This window comes from Schistocerca cancellata, chromosome 9, assembly GCF_023864275.1.
Source record: "Schistocerca cancellata isolate TAMUIC-IGC-003103 chromosome 9, iqSchCanc2.1, whole genome shotgun sequence".
Classification (NCBI taxonomy): domain Eukaryota; kingdom Metazoa; phylum Arthropoda; class Insecta; order Orthoptera; family Acrididae; genus Schistocerca; species Schistocerca cancellata.
Genome location: NC_064634.1, coordinates 241,756,543 through 241,778,697, shown reverse-complemented (window position 1 = coordinate 241,778,697; position 22,155 = coordinate 241,756,543). Strand labels below are relative to the sequence as shown.

Here is a 22,155-nt window from a genome sequence, read left to right as displayed (position 1 = left end):
TAGCAGCCGCGCGGTTCCGGACTGAGTGCCTAGAACCGCTAGACCACCGAGGCCGGCATCCATCTGAGCCACTGAGGACACAGAGGATAGTGCGACTGCAGGGATTTATCTCAACGTATTGTCCTATTGTTTTCCAGATGTGAAGTGATATTAAGGTTAAAATGACTGGACCATTGAAGCAATATCTGTATGCTTTATGTGGCCTTTTCCTTAAAATGATTATAATTGATTTTCTTTGATGTGTGAACACTCTCTTTGATCACTGAATATTTGAGTATACCCATACTGAAGATGTGGTTTAAAAAGAGTCTATGACATACTATACACAGAAGTTGCTTGTCTGCTCGCCATATAACTAGACTACAGTCCAGTTTCAGGAAAAATATCTAAACAATTATAGAAAAGAATATTAGTTGCCATTTTTTAGCATGTTTCCAAATGAATTGCAGAGAATAATATTACTTACCGTTTTGTTGTAGCATGTTTCCATACCACATTGTATTCTTGGTCCTCACATGATGTTCTGCAGTCACAGACTATACCAAGCTTCTTGGTTTCCCAAGCAGCTTTCAATATTCCTAGACGTTCTGTAATAAATAAGTAAATATACCCATTGGACCTATCATATTGAATAAAATTCATTAAGAATACTGATTTTTTGAATTATTATTACAGGTAATTTTAATTATGCTACAAGAATTTAAAATCAAGTTATGAATATTAATAAATGAAAAACAAAATTGAGCATCTAAAGGAAGAGGTATCAGTTCTAAAGAAGAAAACAAGTCATGGGAAGGAACTATGCATATGAAGAAAATTAAAAGGAAATGACAAAGACATACTCTCCTTCTCCCAATCCCTGAAATGGAAACACTTCTTCATCACCAATCCCTCCAAACCAAGGCCAACCTAATTCCAACACTGAAACCTGCCTCTCCCAGTTTATATCACCATCAAACCATGAGGATCCCCCCTCCCCACCTAATTACATGCTCGTCACCTTCCACAGATTCCCTACCTCGACAGTTTGGCCTCACCATACTCTCCCAGGCCCCTTCCTCAAAATGCCAACCTTCCAGCAGAAGGAAGAATAGCCACACAAAACCTCAGAACTAATAATGACCTAATCCTCCTATCTGCAGACAAAATCTGCACCACAGTTGTTATGAATTTCAGTGACTTCTTAGTGGAAGACCTCTGCCAATTATCTGATTCCTCCACCTATAAACTCTGCCAGAATTATCCCATCCAGAAGTCCGACACAGTCAGCAATCCCTGCTTAAAGCCTTAGGTCCTTCTCAAACCTCTCCCCTAAATCTGTTTCTCTCTTCGCCCCTATGACACCCACTCACACACATCTTGTACACACTCTTCAAAATCCACAAACTCAACAATCCTGGATACCCTATTGTGGCTGGTTATTGTGCACCCACTGAAAGAAATTGGGCCCTCACTGTCAAGCACCTCCAACTAGTTGCCCATAATCTAGCCTCCCATGTCAAAGATACCAACCACATCCTTCACTGACTCTCCACCATCTCCATCCCCTTACCTTCTGGATCCCTACCCTAACTGTTGATGCCACTTCCCCACACACTGACATCCCTCACGCCCATGGTCTTATCACAAGTGAGCACTACCTTCCCCAATGTTATTCAAACTCCAAATCCACTACGTCATTGCTCACACAACTTACTAACTATACCCTAACTCACAGTTACTACTTTGGAGGGAAGGTGTACAAGAAAATCTATGGCACAGCCCTGGGCATTAGCACGGCTGCCTGCTATGACAACCTGTTTGTGAGCCATCTATAGGAGATCTTCCTAGCCTCCCAAAATGCCAAACCCCCAGCCTGGTTCAGGTTTATTGAAGATGATATGGACTCAGGGCAAAGATACCCTATCCTCATTCCCTCAACACCTGCTCTCCCATCTGCTTCACCTGGTACTTCTCAATACAGTGTGCCACCTTCCTAGATGTTGACCTCCTCCTCTCTGGTGCCTCCATCCACACTTCTGCCCACATTAAATCCACAATCCATCAACAGTACCTGCATTTCAACAGCTGTCACCTCTTTCACACCAAAAAATCACTCCCATACAGTCTGATCACCCACTGATGGTGTATTTGCAGTGACAAGAACTCCCTTTGCCCAGTACAATGAGGGTTTCATTAAGGCCTTCACTGAGAGGCACTGTTCCCCAGACCTAGTCCACAAACAAATCTCTCATGTCATTTTTTTCTCAGATCCCCATTCATCCTACCAACCCCAAGAACCAGCAACAAAGAAGTGCTCCCTTTGTCACCCAATACCAACCCAGACTGGAACAACTGAACAATATCCCTCACCAGGGCTTTGATTGTCCATTATCATGCCCTGAAATTAGGAACATCCTACCCGAGATCCTCCCCACCCTCCTAAAGTAGTGTTCTGTCACGCACCCAACCTCCACAACGTCCTAGTCCACCCCCATGCCACTCCCAGTCTCAACCCATTGCCACAAAGGCCATATCCCTATGGAATACACAGGTACAAGACCCGCCCAATACATCTATCCACCACTTCCTACTCCAGTCCTGTCACTGGCTTATCCTACCCCATCAGAGGCCACGCCACCTGTGAAAGCAGCCATGTTATACACCACCTCTGCTGCATACATTGCACAGATTTTTATATTGGTATGACTACCAACCAGCTGACCACCAGGATAAATAGCCACCACCAAATTATGGCCAAGAGCAAAACAGACCATCCTGCAGTCCAACTGAGCAGATTCTTCACTCCCATAATTATCCTGGCCTCAATCTATGGTAACATGTCACCACATCCTCTACCTAACAGTTCCCACCCTCTCTGTCCTATCACCTTCTCCCCATTCTTGTCTCCAATCCCCTTTGTGTGCTGCCCTCTGCCAATGCAACCCTCCATCTTTCCCCCCCCCCCCCGCCTTTTTTTCCCCTCTATCTCTCTCTCTCTCTCTCTCTCTCTCTCTCTCTCTCTCTCTCTCTCTCTCCCTTTCTCTCTCCCTGTGTCTCTGTTTTCATCATCTTCCTGCCCCACAACCTCCTGACACTGAGCCTGCTGGCAGACAGCACTCCTCTCTCCACCAATCCATACATTGCTATCCCTTCCCCTTCCCCACCCCCTCCAGACTGCTGCTTCCATACTACATGACATTTGCATTCCGCTATGAGCCGCCATAGTTGGTGGTGATGTGTGCGTGACATGTGCTTGGTTGTGTGAATGAGAAAAGTGTGTGCTTCTCTTTCTTTTTCTGATAAAGGCTGTGGCTGAACGCTTATGTGTAACTGTCTTTTAATTGTGCCTGTCTGCAACTTCATCTGTTGTCTTTGCAGTAAGTAGCAATCTATCTTTACATACATTTTATTTTACTATTAATATTTTAGTCTGTCCTAATTCTTGTTTGCACTATTCATTTCTCTTCTGTCTAATCTATCTTTATTTCTTACTCTGTCCTTATCATCTCTGGGCTGTAGTTAGTACAGTACTAACCAATGTAGCATCTCCGACATAATCTCTCTCTCATTTTCCCCTTCATTCCTACCTATCCTTTTCCTCTCTGCTGGTAGGTCCCTGTCATCCTTGTGTCTGAGTGATATGCCTTTCCCTTTAATTTTCCCTAACCTATCACTTTCTCCTCCTTGAGCAATGAACTATTTGTTGCAAAAGTTAGGAACTCTATCACTTTTATATGAAAATCCTGGCAGATTAAAACTGTGCACCAGACCGAAACTTGAACTCAAAATCTTTGCCTCTTGCTGGGAGGTGCTCTGCTGACAGCTATCCAGGCATGACTCACAACCTCTCCTAACAACTTTACTTCTGCTAGTACCTTATCTGCCTTCCAATTCTAGACATTTTTATATGCTTGTATTGGCAATACTATACATTTTGCCTCCTATAGGTAACTTCTACCCAGCAGTTCTGTCATCTAATTTATTAATTTTTTACGCTCATTCCCAACATCATGTATTAAGGTTAATACAAAACATTTCAGTAGTGAAGTAGTCACATGGTGCTTCTTAGAGGAAATTTTTGTAGAAGTTTTTTTGACAAGCTTTCTGTAAGTTCTTGAGGCTGAATTCTGCAAAGTCCCACCAAAATTTCGGCCCATAAATAGTTTAAAAAAATGAAAAAAGCTACAAAAATATTGCACTTTTTTGGTTTTTTGCTTATAAATTGAAAAGTACAATATTGTCAACAGAGTTGAATATTTATGAAAAGAAAGAGGATAAAATTTCCCACAAAATAGGTCTGAATGTCATTTTTCATCAGATCAAACATATGGCATGTAGCAGGTGTTGAACTTAGCATAATTTTGAGGGTATCATCAAAAACCCTGTCCCTTATCCCTCATTATGCTATGACATTCAGTCAGATGGTAAAACAATAGCTTTAATCACTTCTACAGTTAAAAACTGTTTAAATAACTTATACAAATGACATAATAATTATACTTTATTTGACATTTGATAATAATGAGTATCATAATATTATATTATTAACATAACAATTTTCATGAAATTTCAAAGAAGTTTCAACCACTTCATGCTTCATGAACCACTGCCCTTGTCTTTACTTGATTCATCTGGAAAATGAGCACATATGTGGGTATGCTACAGCTAAATAAGATAATAGATGACTAATTTCGGCCCATACCAAATAATAACTACATAATCATTTACCTATTATAATTATAATAAATTAGAGTAGAAACCAATATACAATGTTTGTTACAATAATGAGGTCATGAGATTTCACAATGGCAAATTATAATAACAGCAATTTGAAATGTGGCTTTTCTTCTGTAGCAGTCCTTGCTTCACTCTCCTGTTCCTCCTCTACTTCCAACACACCTCCTTCTAAGTCTTGCAAACCAGGGTGACTGATATTCTTGCAAACTGTATCACAGTTGATGCAGAGCTTCAAGTTGTGAAGGCCTCTATTTTCACAGCTACAAGAGTTTTGACAACACACAAATTTGCGTTTGCATCCAATGTAGGTCAGAATAACATTGGGTGCTGTTTGCTGAAGCATAGTGGTTGCAACTAGGTGTTCCTTGGACCTCTATCAAACCTATTCTTTGGGATTTTTATTTTTTCCCAGCCACTGTTGCACCAGTAGGCACACATGGAGAATATGCTGGCAAGCAGCATCCTCAGTTGGTGGAAAAGTTGACAGTTGTTCTGAAGTTGGTTTGACTAAGCTTCCATATGGGATGTGACTCAGGGACTCCCTGCTTATACCACCATACAACTTGGTGATGGATTGTTTACCACACTCCACTAAAGCCTCCTTATCTGCATTTCAATCTTCAAATACTTGTATGTCCTGTTTCGATTCACGGTTTTTCTTCAGTGCAGTTATGCATTTCACTTTGCCCTGATTGTAGAGCAGAAACAGTGTCACAACCACTGCCTGGATGCAAAAACTGGATATTCTCTGTAGCAGGGTAGCCAGTTCCCTGAGGAGAGTAAAACTGCTGTGGGACTTTTCCTTTCCCTAGTTTTATCTATAATACATTGTTTTGTTGATAGAGGCCTGTTAGAATGACAAGAAGCTCCAAGTCTTCCACAACAACACGGTTGAATGTGTGAGGTTCAAAGATAGTACATTGTTGATAATCAAGGTATCAGCATCTTCAACAGCTTTCTTGGAAACTAAGCCTGATTTGGTCAGCTTGTCCATTAAAATGTTAAGCAGTCCTTGTTCTTTGGATTAGAGAGAAATTTTTCCTGAGTGACACCATCATTTAGCTGAAGATTATTTCTACAGATGTGTTGTTTGTGGGACCTTCTCACTTACTTGTTCTCCTCAATGTTCTGTTAGTGTACTTTTTTCAACACAGTTCATGAACCTTAACCACAGTTTTGCTCTTCAAAAAGGCATCCATCCCATACATCCTCTACTTACTTGCTTCAAGAACATCCTTCAAGCCCACTTAGGGGCAAAGTGATGACACGTTTCTCCAGTCATTCAGTATATTATCACATATCATTATGTACGACTACTTAATCTTAATTTACCAATCACAAATAGTTTCTAAGCAACCATCAGAGGATGAACTCATATGCAACTGCCACTGTAGGAGACCAACACACAGGATCAGTCTTCCCAGTGCCAGGAGAGGAAAGTCATCTCACAAACATCTTACACCTGCACCACAGCAAGTATCAGTTAGCAACCACTGCAATAAAATTGTGAGTGAAGGTTGTAGATCAAAAATGGATGTGCAACAAAGTACAGTAGAAGCACAGGAAAGGGGGGAGGTTGGGGGAGTGTAGGTTATGAGATGACATGTCTCCTCAGCTTCAAAATCACACTAACTTCAAGACATGCCATCTGCCATATAGTAGGTCTGGCAAAACAAGTCAGTGAGGTCTATTTTGTAATTTTATTCTCTTTACTTTCATAAACAGTCAGCTTTGCCAAAAATTGTGCTTTCTCTGAGTTATAAGTGAAAGACCCAAATAAATCCCATTTTTTGCATTTTTACCCACTTTTCATGCCAAAATTTTGGTAGGATTTAAAAAATTTGTATTCTGTGCCCTTGAAAACATATAGAAAGCCTGTCAAAAAAAATTCTCCAAAACTTTCTGCTATTTGGCCTTTCTAAGCACCAGTTGGCTTGACTAGCTGCAGTTGTATCACAAATTCTGAGACAAAAATTTACAATTTTTCAAGTAATTTTTGTGGAAGTTTGATGCAACATTTGAAGATGAGACAATATAAGATTACCTTAAATGGAGAATATAGATTCATTCCATAATTTGAATAACAATCTGGGCCTCCTGCCAACCTAGGACAACATGCCACTTTCAGCAGCTAAGTACTTTCATAAGTTCCATATATTCCTCCTGTTCTAACATTATATGGTAATGTAATTATCTTAAATTAATAGCACTATTGCAACAGCATATTTTAACTGTAGATAGTATGGTGTACCATTGTATGGGTTCTCTTGCTGGGACTTTTACATACTAGATTTGAAATACTAATCTACTAAAACTACAATTGATCGACTGGGCTTGAAGAATGCAAATGTTCGATCATATTGTAGAAGTGATTGACACTGGAGTCATGAAGCAATGAAATTTAGTTTAAATAATGTACTCAGTACAAATACCAGGAAAAGTGAGAAATACAATGCAGATATGAAGTCTGAGTCTTTTTCAGCTTGTTACAAACATAACTATGAACCTGCATTTCCTCTATAGAAAATTAAAGTAAAAACCAGACTAACACTTGGATAATACAGGGTATAAGAAAATCTTCAGAGAAACTTAGAAAGTTAATTAAATCATCTAGGCAAAATCCGACTCTGAAACATACGTAAACCACTACAGAAAAATGTAAAAGAAAGCCATTATAGCAGCAAAAAAATTAAACAATGATTCATACATCAACAGAAAAAGGGTAGCAAAAAATTAAATCAGTTTGGAATGTAATGAATACAGACTTAGGCAGAATCAAAAAAATTGTTCTTAAAAGTGAAGGTAAAACTATAAATGACCCTTTACAAATTGCCACCATATTCAATAGCCACTAAACAAGTTAAGTACAAAATCTTATAAAAATGAAAGTCACATAAAGACCAATCATAACAGCTCTGTAAATCCTATAACTGTATTTTTGTATCCTGTAACAGTACAAGAGACAGAGAATGCAATCAGCAAACTAAAAAATAAATTTTCATTTATTTTATTGTGAGTACCATTGATCCTGATAGCAATGGAGTTGCAAGGATATGGAATGAGTCAGTTTTTTTACAATGTTAACAGTACAGCAGCATACAATATGGTTAATTCATGACAAGACTCATAGTAACAACATGGAACACTAGAAGAAATAAAAACATATTACATACATCAGAATTAAAACTTACATGTACACATTCAAATTAACAATATCAAAGTATTTGAGCAACAATATAACACTACAGCAACAAATAATTTACATTTATACTTACATTGAATGGCTAACTCAGTTGTATAATAAAAATTTGCTCCTATGCACTAAAAAAATTCACTAATTGAATAGAATGACTTTTGTATTAGGTATTCCTGCAGTTTTCTCTTGAACTTTGGTGTTTCAGGAGCAAGACTTTTGATGACACTGGGTAAAGCATTGTAAATTTTGATGCCTGTATAATTTACTCCTTTCTGTACAGTTTGACTGGTTACTGTGAAAGTCCTCATTTGACCTTTTGTCATGACCATGATATTCACTATTGGTTTTGGTTTTTATTAATGAAACATACAAGGGAGTATATGTATTGAGATATCATTGTAAATACCTGCAGTTTCCTAAACTGCATGAGTGCCTTAGTTGCACACCACTCATGATGAATATAGCTCTTTTCTGAGCAAAAAAAACTTGTTTTGCCAAGGGCTGGTTGCCCCAAAAGATAATTCCGTAAGACAAAAGTGCATGGAAATATCTAAAGTAAGCAGCTCTTATGGCATCCTTATGTGTGGTTGATGTAATTATGTGTAAGTAAAACGCTGCATGTAACCTTCTTTTTAGATCTAGGCTATGGTTGGACCAATGTAGTTTGCAATCTATGTTCACACCCAGGAATTTAGCTGAGTCGACTTGTTCTATTTGTTGTCCATTACATTATATAGTTATATCCCCCAGTTCTTTATGTGCCATATGAAACTGTACATAATGAGATTTTTTTATATTCAGAGAGAGTCCATTACAGTTAAACCATTTCAGAATATCATTAAATGCTTTGTTCACAGATGTTTCCCAGTTGTTCCCTGTTGCTTTATCAACTAGAAGAGAAGTATCGCCAGTGAATAGGGTGAACTTGCTCACTGATGTAGTGCAGTAGGGGAGGTCATTATACATATAAGAAACAGTAAGGATTCCAACACCGAGCCTCAAGGCACTCCAGTGTTGACTGTGCCCCACTTGGATAAAGCTGGAATTCCTTTACGGTCAGTAATTATTACCCTTGTTTCCTATCTGTAGGGTAGGTTTTAATCCATGTCCCTATTATTCCACTTGACCCATAGTAGTTTGCTTAATTTAGCAGAATTTCATGGTTGACACAGTCGAAAGCTTTGGATAGGTCACATAGGATTCCAATTCATGCCAATTTTTTGTTAAGAGATTCAAGAATTTGAATGGTGAAAGAGAAAATAGCATCATCAATTGATAGGCCTTGCCGGAAACCAAACTGACATTGATAACATTGACTGAGAATGTTGTGGCTGTTCAGGTGATTAACAGTGATCTTGTATACCACTTTCTCAAGGACCTTTGAAAAACATGTTAGCAGGGATATTGGGCAGCAGTTTGTTACATCAGTTTTTTCACCTTTCTTGAAAAGTGTTTTCACACAGGCATAGTTTAATCTAAATGGAACAATACCTTGTTTTAGAGATTCATTAAAAATGTGACACAAAACTGCATTTATATAGCAATGACAGTGCTTAAGTATCTTAGTTGAAATATTATCAACCCCACAAGTGTTTTCTGGCTTCATCTCTCTGATTGTCTTAGTGATCTCACTAATTGTTATGGGGGTTATCTGCATCTGGCAAGCTCTGGCATTGTTAGCTTTATGCAACTGTTAAAAAATGTTTATTGAAGATATTAGCAACTTCCTCAGTATTTTTTACAATGTTTCCATCCTGAATTAATTCTATGTCATTCGTGTACACTACTTTTTTACCATTCTCCATTTTTATAACTTGCCAGATGGTTTTTGATTTGTTGTTTGACTTATCAATTTCATATTGTTATGTACATAGTTTTCGATTTTTTTATTACCCTTTATAAATATTAAAATACAATCTATAGTCCTCCTTTTCGATGGGATCATTAGATATCCGTAGGGATTCATAAAAATTTCTTTTTGTTCAACAGGAAATTCTGATTCCTTTAGTAATGCAGGGTTTCCATTTTGCGGCCTGAGGATTGTTTCTCAAGATTATTTTTGGGAATACAGCTTCAAATCATGACACAAATTCATTAGAGAACAGATTAAATTTTTCATTAATATTCCTCTCCATAAATACAGGGGTCCAGTCAATCTGCTGTAAGAAAAGACTGAAGATTTCTAAGGTACCATTATTGACTGGCCTCAGAGTTTTAAAGGAGTGTTTCAGTATATCACACAGCTTGATATCTTTTTACTGTAAGCAGCTGACCATCATGACCTGACAGACCATTGAGAATTTGACTTACAATAATACTGCTGCTTCTGTATCTGTCCAGGAATTAGGCTCTTACAAGTACTAGTTACTCTAGTGGGAAAGTTAACTATTGCAATTAGATTAAATGCTTCCATCAGGCGCCCTAGATCTCTTCTGCTGCTATTTGCAGTTAAAAAGTTAATATTAAAATCACCCATGATAATTAAATCCTTATGTTTTGAGTGTTGGTTCAAAAGTTGTTCAATGTGGTTTAGAAAGATACATATTTTCCCTATAGGGGCCTCATAAACTGCCAAAATTATAACTGATTTATTACTTGTAGTAATTTCTGTTTCACTGGCTTCAAAATGAGAATCTGCACCAAAAGTACTTATGTCTAGGGATTTATATTTTACATTAGTTTTAACATAGATTGTAATCCCTCCTTTCACGTTTTTATGAGGGTGGTTTGAAAAGTTCTGCGAATCACCATGAGAGGTCAGTGCTAGCAAAAAAAAAAAATGGTTCAAATGGCTCTCAGCACTATGGGACTTAACATCTGTGGTCATCAGTCCCCTAGAACTTAGAACTACTTAAACCTAACTAACCTAAGGACATCACACACATCCATGCCCGAGGCAGGATTCGAACCTGCGACCGTAGAAGTCGCGTGGTTCTGGACTGAGCGCCTAGAACCGCTAGACCACCGCGGCCGGCATGCGCTAGCACAACGAGTTGTTCATATGATATGTATTGGACTGTTGCCTGTAAACATGTGCCACATCAATGCTCTTGGAAGACAGCTGTGGCAGTCACATGGCTCTGTTGTTGTTCCTGCATAGTTATTTGCGAAGATGGAAAAAATCGAGATTCGAGCAGTGATTAAGTACTTCATAAAGAAAGGTATGAAAGCAAAGGACATTCATGCTGATTTCCAGAATACGCTGTGGGACTCTGCTCCTTCATATTCAATGGTTTCCAAGTGAACAAAAGAATTTAAATTTGGTTGGGAGAGCTTAGACAATGATCCATGCAGTGGTTGGCCAAGATGTGTCACTACTCCAGAAATCATTGCAAAAGTGCACAAAATGGTCATGGAGGATCAGCAGTTGAAAGTGCGTGAAACTTCTCATGCTTGCCAGATGTCATCTAAAAGGGTATATCACATTTTAACCGAAAAATTAGAAATGATAAAAATTATCTGCAAGATAGTTGCTGCAACTATTGACGCTGGATCAAAAATGCATGAGAATGGGCATATCAGAACAATGTTTGGGGCATTTTAGGAGAAACAAACAAGATTTTTTGCACAGGTTTGTGACCACACATGAAACTTGGGTGCACTACTATACCACAGAGACAAGACAACCATCAAAGCAGTGGAAACATGATGGTTTCCCAATACCAAAGAAAGCCAAGACAATTCCTTCGGCAGGAAAGGTCATGGCATCAGTGTTCTGGGATGCAAAGGGGATTCTGTTGATAGATTATCTCCCCACTGGGCAAACAATTACTGAAGAATACTATGCTAACATTTTGGACAAATTGCAACAAAGGATACATGAAAAAAGGCCAGGTTTAGCAAGGAAGAAATTTACACAAATTAAGGTTTGAATTGTTGCAACACGCACCTTATTCATCTGATATGGCTTCCTCAGACTTCCATCTCTTCCCAAAACTAAAAATTTTTCTTGGTAGACGAAAATTCACTTCAAACAAAGAATTGATAGCCATAGTTGACAATTATTTTGCAGGTGTGGAGGAAACTCATTTTCGAGATGGGATCAAGTCACTGGAACATCGTTGGACCAAGTGCATTAATCTACAAGGAGACTTCATTGAAAAATAAAAAAAGCTTCAGTGATGTATGTACTTTTTTTCCATTCCATTCTGAGAACTTTTTAAACCAACCTCATATTAATGATATCAGTTTGTTTAAAGTGTTTGATTTGTTGAAAAAAATTCTCAGTTTGCATCTCTCAAGCAATGGAAATTCCAGATAGGAATAAAAGCATTGTAGGAAAAGGCAGAATGCTACTCAGCATAAGAGGACACGTTAAGTTGCAGACAGGCACAATTAAAAGACACTCAACAATAGCTTTTGGCCACAGCCTCCATCAGTAAAGGAGGAGAGACACATAAAATGTTCACACACACACACAATAACTACGCGATATTTTATGAATAAAACTTGGTGGTACAAAAATTTTACTTTCTTTAAATCTTTATTTTGCCAGTGTATAAGCAAATGACAGCCTTCCATGTAATGTTACATAAATGCTAGTTTTAAGTATTAGATACAAGCAGCAGCTGAGCAGTTTAAAAGAGGAAAAGTGGATTTCTTCATAGTAGTTGATTATATATTTATAAAATATTGTACCAATCCCCCTAACCAACAAGTCTGAGGTGCTGTCTTTCACTGAAACTGAAACTGAGCCAGTGGGACTCACTTCAGCTGTTTTGGCAAAACCTGTTTTGCCTTGTTTCAGGAGGAGGCAAATGCAAAAGCGTAGAGGTCCATTAATCATTGTCAGTTCAAATGTGCATTGAATGATGGTACCCCTTAGGGAAATGGCACCAGGTGCACTAAGTGTGTATACGTGGGGGCCTCATTCAACATATGCACATAAAATAATATAGACATAGTTACCATCAGAGTTAGTAAATTATCAGTGATCACAAAGCACTGTCAGTACAATTTACTGAAGCAGTTTACATTGACTACTTCTATGTGTTAATATATAACTTGACTCTATTCACACTCCTGAAAGCTTTCCTGTATGGTAGCACTAGTAGAACACTATGTGTGAATTAGTTAATCAAATAATTAATTAATTGACACACTGCTAAAAATTTTCCTATCTCTATGTATGCCATTACATCTCTGTTGAACCAGAAGGTCATGCACTAGTGGAAGGAAGAGTGCTGAAAATAATGGACAATAATCTGGGGTTGACAAAATTGTCTATTCAGTTGTGGTTTTCCTTTCTCCAGTCCAGAGACATTGATCTATCTCCTTATAGGACTTTGTTCTCTAGGGCATTGTTATCTACTCTGGTGGGAGAACCTACTTGTTTATGGCACAGATAGCATACACACTTCAGTTTGTCACATTTTAACATGTTCTGATATGAGTATATGTGTACATATAAATTTAGATCTATGTATTTCAAAATGAGTTGAGTGTAATATATGCTCTACAATGTTTGTGAATTGTCTGCACTTCTTAATCACCTTAACTTTAGTCTAAACTCTTAAGCTCAACTTTTTAATGTGACTACAGAGTGTCCAGTACATCAACTTTCAATTTACGTATCAGTTTTTACCCATTGCTTTGCGCCATCTGCTGTGGTACTTTAGTATAATCTTTATCAACAATTCTCTTCATTTTCCACCAAAGTTTTAAGACTGGATCCAGTTCCAGTTTTCTTGTTTGCTTTTTGGTTGATATTGATTCATAAAATTAATGTGTAGAACATTTGAAGCATAGTCATGTGAAATAACATTTCTGTCCAATAAAGCTAACACAAAGTCTCAAAAAGTCAAGATTATTCACATTAAACTTACAAACATGCCCATTCTCCCCAAAATTAAATTTCAAAATAAATGTGTAACATACCGTTATAACCATTAAGGCAGGTTAGTCCCTCAATGCCACAGACCTCATCAGCAGCTGAAAAATCCAAGATCCAAATGAAATTACAGTCTGCCTTAAAATATGACCCTCCTTATGAAGGAAAAAAATACTTACAATTTGGCATCATATGATGGGTACAATTGCAGAACTTCAAATGGTGTTGTTTGTGGCACTGAACCAGACATGTTGTGAAGCTATAATATGGGTACACACCTGTGGGAACTTCATTACGAAACAGACAATCTCTTCCACTGGGTTCTACCTCATACAGCATTGGATCATTGACTACTTCCTTCACCTGTTAGGAAATCCATGTGATGATAAAAGTAGTTTCAAACAAAATCATAAATGATTCTAGAAATTGTCTGGTGATATATATAAACTTTTAATTATAATAGGAGAAATTCTATGGCTACTGTGAGCAATCTGTATATTCGCATTCCTCATATGATTAAATAGGAAAGTTTGCAAAGAAACTGGATGTTTGTATCTGTAACCACACTAATATTATAAATTCAAAAGTAACTCTGTGTGTTATGTTTTATGATTAAACCGTTGAACCAAGTTTGATAAAATTTGGTCTGTAGAGTACTTAAAAACTGAGGAAGAACATAGGCTACTTTAGAAAGTGTGTAGTAAGACATATTTGTTGACTGAAGAAGATAATACTTACTCTTTGAAAAAACTATTTACTCTTTCACTTTCCAACTTGATCATCTTTGGAAAAATACTTTTATTGGTTTATACATTCTATGTGATATGATTCATTGTAATCAATAAAATGCATATTTAATTCTCAATATGTTTAGTCCATACTTACATACTAATACAAGTATTATTATTGGTTTATACGTTCTATGTGATATGATTCATTGTAATCAATAAAATGCATATTTAATTCTCAATATGTTTAGTCCATACTTCTTTACTAATACAAGTATTATTAATTGTGGAAGTAACTCACTCTGTCACATTTTCATTACAATATTGCTGAACTGACTCTTATGGTATTTGGTATGAAGGTAGCTTGAACCCTGAGGAAGACCATAGGCTGCCTTAGAAATCTGTAGCTTTTTGAGTGTTAATAAAATTTTAAAATATAGTATACTTGAGTGGCATGCAGATGACAGTGGTATAATGATCGACAACTTTTAGTGTCTATAGACTATTCTGTGGAGGTGCAAATACAATGTTATTGTGTACATGATTTATTATTTTGAGTTGTTACACCACCTAGCATAGCTGGAGAGTTTTGGTGGGGATACAACAATAAACTCAGACAGTAAGAGCAAGAACCAAATTTAAAACTACAACTATAAGCATCACAAATGTAAGTCTCATTTAGCACACAGTTCTAAGAAAGCTCAAGATATGAAAGTTACTGAAATCCAACAAATCTCAGAGCAATCTCACGTCCATTGGAACTTGAATGCAGAATGTCAGGTGGCCTTAAGAACTACAGAGACATTAGAACAGCCACAAGCTCATCACATTTTAGGTGCTGAGCTTCATTTATCTCATATAGCTTCCAAGACACTTGAGGACTCACAGCGACGGTGACATTTAAAGGCCGTATGACAAACAGAGAGTCATATCTTCACATGTGGAATGTTGGGAGCTTTTGCTAAGGCTACATTTGATTATGATGTATTAACTGACTATCTTAATCATACATCAGTCATCTTAGGGAGACAGATGCAAAGTGTAGGCACCATATGCTATTGAATAGGAGGGAGAAAAGTTGCTCTGGTGATAAAATATCACATACAGTACTAGATGAACCAGAGAAATGCCTAAAAACTCTACTTCTGCATAGATGTAAGGAATTGAGGCATTTTTAAGCATAATTAGAAAATATAATTTCCGATATGAGATGCAGAAAAATAATAGAAACACATTCATCATGTACCTACATGCTCCCACTGCTTACATTTTTATACAAACGTCTCTCCATCACTATATCCACAGACATCTCATAATATTACTAGCTTACTTACTCACCATCACACATCATAACAAAACTACCAATATGTGAGCAAAGCAGTGTGTAATAGAGAGTTACTATAAAAAAAAGAAATGATGTTTAACATTGTTCCCAAGAATCTCCAAAAATTTTTGACTGATTTACTTCAAATTTTTACACAACTAATATACAGGATGGTCCATTGATAGTGACTGGGCCAAATATCTCACAAAATAAGCATCAAATGAAAAAACTACAAAGAACAAAACTCGTTTAGCGTGAAGGGGGAAACCAGATGGCGCTATGGTTGGCCCACTAGATGGGGCTGCCATAGGTCAAACGGATATCAACTGCATTTTTTAAAATAGGAACCCCCATTTTTATTACATATTCATGTAGTACATAAATATATATGAATGTTTTAGTTGGATCACCTTTTTCGCTTTGTGATAGATGGTGCTGTAATAGTCACAAACGTATAAGTTTGTGGTATCACGTAACATTCCACCATTGCGGACGCTATTTGCTTCGTGATACATTGTCCACGTTAAAATTGACCATTTGCCAATTGTGGAAAAGGTCGATATCATGTTGTATGGCTATTGCGATCAAAATGTCCAACCGACGTGTGCTATGTATGCTGCTCGGTATCCTGGACAACATCATCCAACTGTTCAGACAGTTCACCAGATAGTTACGTTATTTGAGGAAACAAGAAGTGCTCAGCCACATGTGAAATGTCAACCACAATCTGCAACAAATGATGATGCTCAAGTAGGTCTTTCAGTTGCTGTCGCGGCTAATCCGCACATCAGTAGCAGACAAATTGCATGAGAATCGGGAATCTCAAAAACATCGGTGTTGAGAATGCTACATCAACATCGATTGCACCCATACCATACATTTCTATGCACCAGGAATTGAATGGTGACGATTTTGAACATTGTGCACAATTTTGCCACTGGGCACAAGAGAAATTACAGGACGACAACAGATTTTTTGCATGCGTTCTATTTAGTGATGAAGCATCATTCCCCAACAGCAGTAATGTAAACTGGCATAATATGCACTAATGGGCAACAGAAAATCTACCACCATATTGACCATCTAGGCAGACAACACGAGCCGTTTACCTCCTTCCTGGTGGAATGACTGGAATTGATCGGCTGTCAGACCCCCTCCGTCTAATAGGTGCTGCTCATGCATGGTTGTTTACATCGTTTGGGCGGGTTTGACTTCTCTGAACAGTCAAAGGGACTGTGTCTGTGATACAACATCCACAGTCAATATCTAGCTTCAGAAATTCTGGGAACGGGGGTGATATTACACACGTTACAGGCCTTTTATCAGATCGCGCGAAACATTCATGACTACTTGTTCTTCTTGTACTCCTTCATTCATTCACTAAAGGCTCTGTTCCTTTCTTCCATCCACTTTGGCTATTGGACTTTTGATACTGTTTTCTCTGACATCACTTCCCACTTGTACACCTTGTGTCTTTAGACGCCTTTGTCCATGACATCTGCTGAATCTATCTGAGCTCTTTCCCGATGAATTTTGACTTGTGTCATCCAGGGTGTAGTGGTCTTGAGTCTCTGGATGTACCTGAGGATTCTGTTAGTGAGTCTGATCTGTGGGAGTCTGCATATGCATCCATAAAATTTTAGTCGCCTCGTTCTAATGTCCACTGCATTGTTGGATAACTTCTCTGTAGTGTCCCTGGAGTGAGCCCACATCCATCGTCTGTGAGTTTTGGCCCAATAATTTTCCTAATGATTTTTCTTTCCTGTGTGAGAATGTTCTCAAGATCAGCCTTTGTGTGTAACATCAGTGTCTCACTGGCATATAGCACCTCAGGTATGATTACAGTGTTGTAGTGACGAATTTTGGTGCAGGTGGACAGATGTTTCTTGTTGTATATAGCCTGTGATTTGTATAGGGCTCTCTTCATTTTCAATAATCTAGTGATCTGGGCAATTTTCTCCTTTCCTGTTGGTTTGAGCACTTCACTGAGCTACTTAAAGTGTGTGACCCTGTTGATCTTGCCATACTTTTTGTTCAAATTTGGAATGTTTAATTTCATGCAGAATCCAGTTTCCTGAAAGGAAATCTGTAGCCCTACTTTTTCTGTGCACTCTTTGAGTACTTCTATCTGTCTGATTGCTGTAGTTTCATTATCTGTGAGTAGTGCCAGATCATCTGCGAAGGCTAGACAGCTGACCTCCAGGTTGTCCTTGGGGTCGTCCAAGTCACACTGGCTTCCAATGGCCTTGTATTTTCAGCTCTTTCTCCCATTCCTTGATGACCTTACCCAGCACTAGGTTGAAGAGGAGTGGTGAGAGTCTGTCACCTTGGCAAACACCTGTCTTGATCTCAAAGGGTTTGGAGATTTCCCCCTTGAACTTCACTTTAGATGTCGTGTCTGTGAGTGTCTGTTTGATCAATCGCAGTGTCTTGCCATCCAAATCTTGTTCACATATAATGTTGAACAATGACTGGCAGTTGGTGGAGTCATATGCCTTCTTGAAGTCAATGAAGGTGCATATGACTGGACTGTTCCTGAGGGCTTTGATTTTCAGGGTAGTCTTGAGATTGAAGATTTTTTCTGCACAGGAGCGACCAGGGCAGAAGCCCACCTGGTACTTGCCGATCTTATGTTCCAGTTGGTTCTGTGTTATTTGGAGTAGGCACACTGAGAGTACCTTGTATGAGAATTGTATTAGTGAGATGCCCCTGTAATTGATCACATCTGTGGGGTCACCCTTTTTGTGCAGAGGGCAGATCAGTGCACATTTCCAGTCTCTGGCAACTTTTCTGACGTCCATATGTCTATAATGATCTGCATGAGTTCTCTGACAGAGTTTGGTCCAAGGTTTTTTAGTAGTTTGGCCACTGTGCCATCCGCACCAGATGTCCTGTTGTTTTGAGGCTGAAGATGTGCCTGTGGACTTCCTCTTGTGTTGGGGGTAGTGAGTCTGTATGACTGTCTGTAGGTTCTTCGTCTGGGGATTTCTCTGTGGGTTCTGGGCAATTGGGAAGTTCTGAGGAGTACTGTGCCAGCACCTTACAATTCTCCTTATATGTCAGTGCCAATTTTCTGTCACTATTTCTAAAGCAGAGTGTTGGTGGTGTGTATTCTCGGATGTGCCCTGCAAACGTCCTGTAGAAGTCACTTGACAGACAAGGATAGATAGATATTTTTTAAACAAAAATATACAGTTTTTCTGTTAAAACCGACCATGAGAAAGAAAATGCTGTGCTGTGCTCTGCTGATAAAATCTGCAGTTTTGTTTTCTTTCTCGAAATCCTTTCTAACTATGGTAGCAGGGCATTTGAGCTAAACTGTTTCTCCATACATATATTTTCTAACTGTATATGTTTTTAAAGAAAAATTGTATACATGACAATGTGCTGTTTTGTTTACTTCCTTGCAATCTGTTTTCACCGAAAACGGGAAAGTTGTATTGATGACTTGTTGCCTTATAATTAAAATGGAATCTGAATTTGCAATAACAAGAAACAAGGCTCAAGGTTATGGAGAGGGAGAAAGAGGTACTGGAAAAGAGGGTGGTGGGGGTGGTGGGGAGGGTATCGGACAAAGAGGGGGTGGAGAGGAAATGGACATAGAGGGGGCAAGGAGGAAATGGATAGAGAGAGTGGGGGAGGAGAGGGACTGAGAGAGTGGGTAGAAAGAGATAATATACAAAGAGGAAATATTGTATCCTAAATCCTAAAATTCTTGACTGATTTACCTGAGATTTTCACACATTACTCTAATTAACATTCTGAAGAATGTAGGCTACATAATTTGTTTTTATATCTGAACTACCATTCAACATTGTTGCCAAAAATATCAAAAAGTTCTTGACTGATTTCCTTGAAATTTTTATACAATATTCTGAGAAACATTTATCAGGACATGGGCTACACTTATTTCAATGTATATCATTTATAAATATATGTATGTATTGTATAATGGGGAGACATTATTAGCAAAAATCTCAAAAAGTTCTTAACTGATCTAGTTCAAATTTTTACACAAGACTCCAGTGAACATTTAGACAGGCTTACGCTGTATATTTTTTTAGTAACAATGTACAGGTTTTCTGTTAAAACCAACTGCAAAAAAGAATATGCTGTTTTAACTATGGTAGCAGTGCATTTAAACTGTTAGACAAATTGTTTCTCCCATATAAGTTCAACAGATGAAATATTAGTCACCTCCCTTAAAAGAACACACTGGCCACTTAGGAGTGCTGTAGGTGGTATAGAGCCAGTATCAGGAGGTCATATGACTGTCCACTACTGATGTAAGTCATGGCAATGATGTAGTAGAAGACAGCATGAAAAAATGGCCATAAAAAGATCCTAACTGACAGTGACCAGAGAGGAGTGTCACACCTAGTCAAATTGCCATACATATTTACAAATTGCAATTTAATGCCAGGTTCAGTAGTAATATCCAAATACAAAAAGTTATGCAAAAGTGCAACTAATTGGATAAATTTTAGATGTGTAGAGTATGTTTTCAGTAAAGCACATTTGTCTGGTTTGATGACTTGAATTATAATCTAGGAAAAAATGTGTAAAATATATTTTCCTCTGGCTCCTTTAGTGCAGTTTTTTTTCCATAAGCAATTTTTTTTCACAAATAAATTTAAAATATGATATGCTTTTCCAGCAATTTAAACTTTCTTATTTTTGAGTGTCCCCCTGGTCACATTGTAAATTCTCCACAATATTTCAACAAACAGTTTCATTGCCATCTTCAGGTGGTTTCTGATGACTGTTGATCTGCTTGTGTTGGTGTCCTATATATGTTGGCTGTTAACCCCGCCCCCACATCACTTTGCTCCTGTCACAGTTCAGCCACCGAGGCTTCGTGGTGGGAATAGTGACACCTGGCTGCAAACATTGTCTCCAGTGTTCAAGCAAATAGGCAGAACAGCTTAAGTAAGTACTCTATCACCTAAACTCGATTCATCCCAACATCCTCACTGTGGAGGGACAAGATACTATCTGCCTGTTTCTTGAAGTATTGGTGAAACAGAAACCAGATGGTAAGCTGGGACACAGCACATACAGAGAGTCTACACACACTGATCTGTATCTACATTTCTACAGTGGTCACCACAACTCTCAGCATGAAGGTATTTTACACATATTTGTTCTTGGTATGTGATTTATCTGTGACCAAGAAAATCTTCCACCTGAATTCTAGCACTCGGAGACAACATGCCAAAGGAAAGGGTACAGCAGCAAACACACAAGGTACACATTTAGGGAAGTTGCATCTAGACAACAGCTGGAAGAAAATGAGGAGCACAAATCGCTACCATGCATCCTTTTTATTAGCAACACCTCCAGAAAAGTTAGCAGTATCTCAGAGCAACACAATGACAGTTGCATATTTTGCCCACCTCCTAAGACCTTGACACTACTATGTTCAATAAAGAATTATCTAGGCCATCGCAAACCAGGGGTCTATCAAATCCCCCGCTAATGCAGCAAGGCACACAATAGGGACACTGAAGCAATAGTAGAAGAGAGGTGCCATTAACATGGACACCATACTGAATTACACTAGACCATCAAGTCAGTTGTGGACAACCACAGTATAAAAATTGGCCACACTATAGATTATGACAAAATAAGTACTTAGGAAATCTTCCTCCTTCTGGGACTTTGTGAATACAAGCCAATGGATGGGCTATTTAACAGAGAGAGCAGGTGGTGACTGAGTCAGGCATGGAACCATAGGCTGAGCTGAGAAAAAGCAAGGTGTTTCTGTACATTGAGATCTGCATCCAACAGCAACAGTGTGGACACTGGAGACCACAGTTCACAGCCAGGTGTCACTACACTTAAGAATGGCAACGAGTTGTGTTAGCCAGATGTCATGGAGAAATTACAACGTGAGCTGGGCAGACACCTAAGAATTCTATGAATAAGGACATTGATAATAAAACTTCCAATAGAGGATGGAATCCAATAAATTAACTGACAAATTTGTTTAAAATATAATGAATAGTACATACATAGTACAGTGACTGGTTTGTGGATGATGCTCTCCTGTCAGAAATAGTGTTCCTTATGAGCAGATTAGCACATTTTCATAGTCAGTAAAAGTGGACATATCTGACCAGACATGGGCAAAATAACAGCTAATAATTAATGTAAAAATGATCTTCATTGAGCTTGTAAGGCAAGGGAGTTGACCCACCAAAGGCTTTAAGTTTGCCTCTCTTTAAACTTTATCTTGCTTATTTCTTACAGCATCAACTGCCAACTTGCAGCTGACCCCTCTTTCATTGCAACTGGTGGTGAACTTTGTTTCACAAATTGTAACGTGCAGATCTGATGATGATGTTGCCTGAAACAT

The 22,155-nt window shown here is 38.2% G+C and overlaps 1 protein-coding gene across 1 annotated transcript in view; it reads right to left on the bottom strand.

The window, feature by feature from the left end:
- LOC126100980 (sodium channel protein Nach-like) overlaps positions 1 to 22,155 on the bottom strand; it is a 193,177-nt gene that overhangs the window by 41,279 nt on the left and 129,743 nt on the right. Inside the window, exons 6-8 of the mRNA XM_049911644.1 lie at positions 13,925 to 14,108; positions 13,793 to 13,846; positions 467 to 587 (exon numbers count right to left, since the gene is read on the bottom strand). Of these exons, the coding sequence (XP_049767601.1) occupies positions 467 to 587; positions 13,793 to 13,846; positions 13,925 to 14,108 (359 nt within the window). The remainder of the gene's footprint in view (positions 1 to 466; positions 588 to 13,792; positions 13,847 to 13,924; positions 14,109 to 22,155) is intronic.